Here is a 9655-nt window from a genome sequence, read left to right as displayed (position 1 = left end):
TTCTACAAAAGTAATGCATAGACCAATGTTACATATTTTTTGGAAATCGATTTTACCACAGGTTTTTGTGTGAAGGACTAGTCTGACTTTGACAGCTGATGAATAACAGGAATGTATATTATTTATAAATAACACTGATAGTTAATATATTAGATTTGAGATTTTTTTATAATTCAATTTGAAACGAGAAAGGGCGAATCAATGTGTCAAGCAATCAGGGATCTGATTTTGATAGCTGAAAAGTGGATCACTCGTTGCTTGTGCAAAAAGTTATGCTCAGGCTTTATTAATATAAAGATGGCGGTGATTTAATACACGTATTCATAAAACAATACAAAGTATAGTTGTATACAGACAGTGGATTCATATAAAAACTAACCTCATAATTACAAATGGAGTCGTCGATATTCTCTTGTTTTACATAGGTAGAAGAGACCGGATGACTCGGAAGGTCAGTTTGTACATCAAACAAAAGCTCTTCTTTTGTATCAGATTGGTCTTCATCGCATTCTCGTTTGATATCCATGTTTGCTATGATGCTACAGACAACCTGACTTCTGTCGCCAATAGACAAAGTAAAGTATTATATGGCCATAGACTATTTGTTTAGTGCTGCCATTCGTCACTGTCACTGTGTCCGCAAAAAATATAGGTAGGTAGTACACGTTGCTTTTATTGAAAATGTATAAATGTGTCGCTAGATTTCAAAATCAGCCCATAATAAATCAATAGGAGAAAAACAGCTTTTTGTTTTCTCAAATACACAGTCACAAGGGTAAAAGTATATATTATTTCGACTATGTATAGAATATTTAAATATATGTATTAAATTCCACATTTTGATAATGCAGAGATGTTAGAAAGCAGTAGTTCTTCAGCAATTCACAAAGAAGTCAAAAATACCTAAACGTGGACATGGCTGATTTTGAAATGTTGCCACAAATAGGTGTTTTGTTTTTCATCAAAAAATTATTGCGAAGCCCTTTTTTCTTTACGGATCAAAAATGCTCAACGGCGAAGTATTCATTTGTTTGTAAATCATATTTATATTAAATTTTGAAGCTTTTTTACCCATTTTTTCTATGGTACATTTTATTCAAGACCAATTACCTAGGTACTGGAATAATTAATAATTTTTGTACGGTTTGCAGTAAACAAAGTAAAATAATTAAGTAATTCAATTTCAGTCAATTAATAGAACCTGTGGTATCAGCTGTCATCCAATCTAATGAATTAATGTATTAATTACCTACCTACCTATAATTAATGACATTATTAATGGACATTACAGTAACTAGCAAGTAAATTCGCGCATAGCGATATTCGTACATGTATAGGTAGACGTCACGCAATTTCCATAATGCGATATCACGCATCGGGAATTTATAGCAATATCACCTTTATTGTAATGGCGTTAGAACAGTGTTTCTAGTGTCAATGTTCATTTGAGCGAACCCGTTCGAACGAAACCATTCCAGACTGACAAAAACCATCGGGAATTTATAGAAATATCAACTTTATTGTAATGGCGTTAGAACAGATTATGCCATTCGGCAGACGCGACAAAAAGGTGAGTGCCATTTTTTTCCAGAGCTTCGTCCATATTAATTATCATTGCCTATAATAATATAATATGAGAACAGCATCCTATGTTTTTAAAAATTAATACCTAATTAAAGAAGGCTGTGAACGTAGGTAGCTACCTATATAATATCATAATATTATAAAAACCATAACTAATATGAAAATGCTTTGACTAGGTATAATAATCACGGCTGCCTTGGTGTCTCATATATTTTTGCCTTAGAGATTACCAAATGAACATAAAACGTGACGGAACCAGAATAAACGAACTCTGACGTCGTGACAACAATAATAATAAATTATTGTATTATATTGTGTTATTGTATTATTGGTATCCAAAATCCAACCAAACACCCCGAACGCCAAGACTGATGAATGAATGTGCCGGCAGTAAGTTTACAACACTATAGTCCGATTACAAAGATATAGACACCTATTTGAAAGACAAAATTACTATTACTATCTGAAGGTGCAGGTACTTACCTACTTCGTGAATGTGTTCGCAAACACTTGGGTATAATTAATAGCTAGGTTCAACTTTCGGTCAGTTTAAGGGGTTTTTTTTCAACCAGGCGTCAGTTTTTTCAATCAGGAGTGGCTGATAGGGCTCCAGCCTGGGGGCCTGGCGTGGCGGGTAGACAAGTTGTGAGATAAACACACTCCACATATTCATTGTATTATATAAAATTCGCCTGCAGGTCTATTTTCCATAATACCTAGTTATTAACATTTAAAAATACGTGGCTTTGAGATGATTGCTATAAGTGGGTACGTACCTACGTAATTAAATGATAATTGACGTGTACTATTTATTTAAAAAATATTTTAAGTGTGTATTCTAACTTACAAAATGCCTTTTTAGCTAATATAGCGGATGGTTACATGTTACTTGGCCACCACGAAGGGTGGTCAAGATCAGTGCTTTTGAATAACTTTTAAACAACTGGATTTATTTAAAAATCGCTAAAAATACACGGATATCCGTTAACCATGGGGTTCCGTGGAAAGCACTAGGGGAACACTACTGTATAAAATTTCACTACCCTTAACTTTAGCGAAAGGTAGGGGAGCCTGACATAGATCCTAACCTAGAGGCCCGCTTGAGGATGTGGGGGGCATGATACATATGTACCTATTATATTAAGCCCTTTTGTGGTGATGTTTCATAAATATTTGAAAGTATAAAAAGACCACTAACCCTAGCTTAATTTAGCATTACAATTTTATTTGACACATTTCTTAATATCACACTATTTTACACTGACATTCATTTGCGAAACTCCCAATATTTTTTTTTGTAAATTTAGGCAATACTTGGTTACAAACAATAATAGGTAGGTAGGTGATAAAATTTTAAAATATTATGTAGTTGTACAATGCAATTTGATGTGAGGCGATGATTGATTTAACTAAATGAAAATTCCTGTTTATAAATATTTTTTTTAGTGTATCATGAAGAATAATAAAAATAACTATTATTTATCCAATATCGAAGGGTCGCATTTTACTTGGCGACCGCAAAAGGGGGTCTCGACAAGTAGTACATAACTCAATAATTACATGAACACTCGGTACTGTAGTACCTACGTCTACTACTACTATCAAACTACTGCTATCGCACAATCGTCGCTCTATAATAGTCAGCATATTCTACACGCGTATATAACATTATTTGATTGGATCGAAAAGTTCGAAGTGCAATAATGCAGAGGTCAGCAGATATCTCAATTATTGCAAACTTCACCAACAATGACACACAATTTACTGAATATTCATGTATAATATAATTAACCGTCATAATTAACCAGTCAGGTTCGTGTAAGTCGCTCCGCACAGCATTCTATTCCACCAAGCTCGGACCTCCGAACAGTATCATAAGTATTGTAACATAACTCTCTTGTACGGACTGTTTACGCGACAAATAAAACTCGCACTTCCAGCAACTAGGTACCAAATCTCGACTTCTCATCTCTTCTGACGATAATCCATCTACATATCCTGGTCATCCCCAATCACAGTGGTCTCGTCCGTCAACTACGAGACACCGTAAAGGTTATAAATTATTATGTTTCGACTTTTTACGTACCTACTTCAGATTATCTAGGAATTATTTTCTAATATATTTTGTTAAGATTCTATCTCCACAATATAGTGACGTGGCAAGGCATTTTACGCTCTCTCTCGCTTGGTGTGGCGTTTATGATGACATTTAATGATAGTGTTTAGATTCTAGAATGTTTGGTTTTCGGATGATTACATTAAAACAACGGGTTGTTTTGAGACGACGAAATATTTATTGTATAATTTGGATTAGAATGGTTTACATTAGACAATTACGAAATAAAGATTTGTCCGCCGCTATCCAAGCGGCCGGGTGTTGTCTGATTCGAGTAAAGAGCATTCCACCATGTTTTCAAACAAAGCCTTGCGGCAACCTTGCTGTGAGCTAGAAATGCACACGTCTCAAAGTACTCACAGCAGGTCACTGCAGTCAATCAATATAATATAACTTTTATATTATTAAATAAATATTAGTTATATTTTAGGATTAAAAATTGCTCTGCAATGCAATAAACATATGTCATATAACTATGAGTCGACCAGATAATGGTCACTGACTTTTTAGGGTTCGAGTGGAATTAGATCCCTAGCGGATGACACCTTTTGGACGGTGTCAATACCAACGCATTTATCATGATGTTTTTGTCCATTATTTCTTTTTTGTATTACCTTTCATGGTATTGATTAGAATAAAGCGTATATAATCATTAGAGAGAGAATATTCTTAGGCACTAACCACAACCATATGATTGTCACCAGAATACCTATTTTCTTTTCCTAATTTTTAAATCGTCGGCTCGCTAGAATTGACATGAGCACACACTGTATTATGGGGTTTTACGGCAATAATTGTGTTCTTTTCTACGTTTTCAGATGAGCAAACTGCAAGATTTTTTTAGGTATTCTTTGCGGTTGTATGGTTTTTAAACAGTACGTGACGTTTTAAGTGTTTTGAGATAACCGTCTGACGAACACTTATATGATCACACATCGCCATGAAATGGTTTTTCACCAGTATGTGTCATTTTGTGCATCTTGAGATTACTCAATGACGAACACTTATATGTGCAAGCAACGCAATGATATGTTTGTTCACCAGTATGTGTCGTTTTATGTCTTTTTAAATGGCCTAACTGCGAGAATTTTTTTAGGCATACATCACAACTATATGGTTTTTCACCAGTATGCGTGATTTTATGCATTTTGAGGTTACTGGCTGATGAGCATTTATATGAACAAACATTGCAATGAAATGGTTTTTCACCAGTATGTGTGATTTTATGCGTTTTGAGATTACAGCTTGTCGAGCATTTATATGAACAAACATTGCAATGAAATGGTTTTTCACCACTATGTGTCATTTTATGCATTTTGAGACCACCGATTTGCGTGCACTTATATGAGCATATATTGCAATGGAAAGGTTTTTCACCAGTATGTGTCATTTTGTGTATTTTGAGTTGACTGGTTAACGAGCACTTATATGAACAAACATCGCAATTAAATGGTTTTTCACCAGTATGTGTCATTTTGTGGGTTTTAAGACATCTAAGTTGTGAGCACGTATATGAGCAAACATCACATTGAAATGGTTTTTCAGCAATATGTTTTAATTTATGCTTTTTAAGATTACCTGCTGTCGAGCAATTATATAAACACACATCGCAATGAAATAGTTTTTCACCACTATGTGTCATTTTATGGCTTTTTAATTGACCGAGTTGCGTGAATTTTTTTATGCACACATCACAACTATATGGTTTTTCACCAGTATGTGTCATTTTGTGCGTCTTGAGATTACTCGATGACGAACACTTATAAGGGCAAACGACGCAATGAAATGGTTTTTCCTCAGTATGTGTCGTTTTATGGCTTTTTAAATGACCGATCTGCGAGAATTTTTTTAGACACACATCACAACTGTAAGGTTTTTCACCAGAATGCGTCATTTTGTGCGTTTTGAGACTACCTAGTTGTGAGCACTTATATGAGCAAACGTCGCAATGAAATGGTTTTTCACCAGTATGTGTCATTTTGTGCATTTTGAGACCACTGAGTTGTGAGCACTTAAATGAGCAAACATGGCATTGTAATGGTTTTTCACCAGTATGTGTCCTCATATGCAATTTGAGAGTACTGGATGACAAGCATTGATATGAACAAACATCACAGTGATGAGGTTTATCAACTTTTATCTTTTTGATAATATTGAGAACACCGGAGTTCATCACTTTATGTGTTTTTAAAATTTTAGACTTGCATAAAATATTATGACTTTTTAACGTGAATTCAGATCCAAATACTGCATAGCAATCATTGCAAATAAAATTACGTGGAAAATGTATTACTCTTGTCAGTTTAATCCGAACCACCTTTCGCAAATATGGTTTCTGCAATTCTTCTGTGATGTTATGGTCATCAATGGTTATCTTAGAATGCTGGGTCATCCTTTCGTGGAGCTCTTTGGATGAACATTCTAAGTATTTAGGGCAAACTTCTGTACAAACTGCCTTTAAATCCAGTAGACTCTTACACTTGGAGCGGCGCCCGGTTAACCATTGCTGAGCAGTACTCTGCAAATAAAAAATTGAATACCTGTTACAATAATTAAAGTGATATAAAGACATATTATTCCCACAGTTATTTTATTTTTTACCACAATAAATGACAACATAATAAGCTCGTATTATTGCAAGATTAATATTTAATACAAACCTCGGATAGATAAAAACGATTTTAATAAATTAGATAGTTAACATAATGTGATGAAATGAAATTCATTGAAATTAAAATTAACTTTTTTAATGGGGGACATGCTCAACGTACGTCAAAATGGAGCTTTTTCGTTATTTTAAAAGAATGATCCTGGACATTCCTTAAACGTCGTAGATAATCTATTTTATTAGATTATAACATAGTTTTGAAGCCTTATTATCCTTTATATTTATTTTAATGACTGCATAACGTATTTTTATTACATCAAATAGTATTTTTTTAAACCTCTCGCTCTATTGTTTTAGAATATAGTCACATTTCAGTTCGTCCATGTGAAGCGGTGTTAAGATGTTTTATATTTATTAATTTTTAAAAGCATTTATAAAACCATTAGTAAAATTTATGTCGACATTATTATAGTGAGATATTTACAATAAAAAAATATATTGATAATCCCTGTGATCCCATATTTGACAAGAGTTAGGCATTTTATTATTCAAAAAATAGGCAAGATTTAAACATTTCAAGATACTGATTATAAGCTGTCTTTGACTATTCAAAAGTGATAAACATTCTACAAATAATGTTTGCTTTATAATAATTATTGACCTAAGAATAAGGTAGTATTTTTTTGAAATAAGCCATTTTTATTGGCATTTCCCAGTGGCTAAGCTACAACATACAGCCGTACCCATAAATTGACAAACAATAAATAAAGTAAGGAGTAAGATCATAGTAACGCGCGTGTTTGTAAGTGTTTGGGCCGTAGAACAGTATTAATATTAGCAGACTACATAAAAATATCAATAAACAGCCTTTTAGGAAGCAGGACTTGAAGATTTAAAACTTATTAATCAATTAAATTGAATTAATGTGCGGAAATCAGTTATAATCTGCATTACCTATAAAAACATAGCAAACCATAAACATTTCCTGGATCAAAACCATTAACATGACGCCATTGAGGGTAGCTAAATCCAACTAAACTTTTCTATGGCACATATTGATAAATCGGTGGATCTAAACTTTTCTAAAGGGACCTTTCCGTACTCGATCAGATCCGAATTTCTTCTAGTATATATTATTTACTTGAACATACGTATTAGGCTACTAACTAAAAACTCTTGCTAAACTGTCGACTAAATTGTTTTACGAATGTCTAGCCGATACAAGATAGAGTTAAGAAGAAGTATATCACACATTCAATTGCACGTACCTCATTTTCTGGTCTGTCATCTGAATACGAACAACCCGGATGGGGGTCTTCATCATAGGATGGCTGTATAGTGTGTCCAACAATCTCGCGTTTGGCGTGAACGAGTTGGAGGTCAGTCTCAAGTTTAATCTCAGTGAAACCAGCTGCAGCATACTATAAGAAGCAAAATAAATTGATGAATAACTAAAAATACTCAGCTCAAATCGACTACTAAAGTCGACCTACCAAAAAAGGCAAATAGTTTTACAAGTGTCTAGCCGATACGACAGGATAGGGTTAGGAAGATTTATAACATTTATAATTGAACGCACCCACCGCCATCTTTAGATTAATGAAGCCTGAGCATAATTTTTAGCTCAATCAACGAGTGGTTTACTTTTCAGCTCTCAAAATCAGATCACTGATTGCTTGACATATTGGTTCGTCCTTTCTCGTTTCAAATTTAATCAAGGATAATAAATTCTCAAATCAAATATATTAATAAATTATAAATAATATACAATCCTGTTATTCATCAACTGTCAAAGGCAGACTAGTCCTTCACACAAAAACCGGTGGTAATATCGATTTGCAAAAATAATGTAACATTTATCTATGCATTACATTTGTAGAAGGTGTCAATGCTAGTGTATTATATATCATGTAACATATCTATTCAAATCAAACTATTCCCTTTGTGAATACGCCAGACGCGTAAGTATGAGCATTCTATAGAACAATGACAGCTCATCCATAGACAACAACGAGAGGGGAGGAAAAAGTAGGACCAAGTTATGAATGTATCAGCTTTCTACTTGAGTCGGCAATGACGCACCTCATCTTCTGGTTTGTATTTGGAATACAAACAACCCGGTTGAGGATCTTCGTCATAGGATGGGTTTATAGTATCGTCAACAATCTCGCGTTTGACGTCAACGAGCTGAAGGTCAGTCTCAGGTTTAATATCAGTGAAGCTGACTGCAGGATACTAAAAGAAGCAAAATAATGTTATGTATATTTAAACTAATGAATAAATTAACTGTATTAAGTATAAATCACGCAGTGGATTCGTATAAGACAACCACGTTGTTGTCAAATGAATGGTAATAAGATATGTTTTGAAAGAAAGTTTTCAAACACGTGTTATTAAAATATAATCTATATATATAAATACAGTTAAATTACAGAAAATTAGCATGCTGAACTAACCTCAAAATTACAACTGGTCTCGTCGATATTCTCTTGCTTTACATAAGTATAAGCGTCCGGATGACTTGTAGTGTCCATTTGTACATCAAACAAACGTTCGCCTTCTCTGTCAGATTGGTGTTCATCGCACACTCGTTTTATATCCATGTTTGCTATTATGCTAGGAACAACGTGGCTTCTTTATTCAATAGACAAAGTAACGTATTATGTTGCCATAGACTATTAGTTTAATGTTGCCATTTGTAACTGGATTCAAGACATTATGAAAGGAGTTTTACCTACCATTAAAACTCTTATTATTCTTGTTGACTCTGAAGTCCCTTGAGATGTTGATCGTATTTTTGCCTTGTGTTCTTCTGCGCTGGCCTCTTTTTACCCCCTTTTCTTCTCGATTATTTACCTCTCTGGTTGTTCATCTTGTTTTTTACCGGCTGGCAGGACTGACGCTTGTATCGCGGCGTGCTTTGTCTTTGGTATTCAATTTGATATGTCTCAAGGAAACCAGGTAGGTGTTCTCTGGACTTCAGAGTCAACAAGAATAATAAGAGTTTTAATGGTAGGTAAAACTCCTTTCATTATTCGCTATTGACTCTGAAGTCCCTTAAGATATCTGTTTGTTATCACCTCGTCGCTATAGGATTTGTTTCCCGAATATCCATTTTTGTCGAAATCGACATTTTAATGCAGTTCAATTTCTTTTATCGAACTCTACCGAAATCGTTTATAAAAACAATATATTTTTATCTAGGAACAGAGATATTTTTTTGAAAAACCCGAATACGCCATGTTAAGTTTCAATAACTCCGTGTTGTTCTCCCGAATGTCCAACTATTCGTACCTGAATATCCAAGTTAATTTCGGTCGAAATAAATCTCTGGCTGAGTTTTTATT

The 9655-nt window shown here is 34.1% G+C and overlaps 1 protein-coding gene across 1 annotated transcript; it reads right to left on the bottom strand.

The window, feature by feature from the left end:
- Window positions 1–6174: 6174 nt before the first annotated feature.
- LOC147076287 (uncharacterized) lies at window positions 6175–8911 on the bottom strand. The gene is made up of 4 exons (XM_085940369.1): window positions 8765–8911; window positions 8391–8543; window positions 7577–7729; window positions 6175–6240 (listed from the first exon to the last, which is right to left on the bottom strand). Exons 1-4 carry the CDS (start codon window positions 8909–8911, stop codon window positions 6175–6177), a joined length of 519 nt encoding a protein of 172 aa, XP_085796495.1.
- Between the last annotated feature and the right edge of the window lie 744 nt (window positions 8912–9655).

This window comes from Rhyacophila brunnea, unplaced genomic scaffold (genome assembly GCF_057557595.1).
Source record: "Rhyacophila brunnea isolate RB1 unplaced genomic scaffold, BYU_Rbru_1.0 scaffold_13, whole genome shotgun sequence".
Classification (NCBI taxonomy): domain Eukaryota; kingdom Metazoa; phylum Arthropoda; class Insecta; order Trichoptera; family Rhyacophilidae; genus Rhyacophila; species Rhyacophila brunnea.
This window is presented reverse-complemented; position numbering and strand designations above follow the sequence as displayed.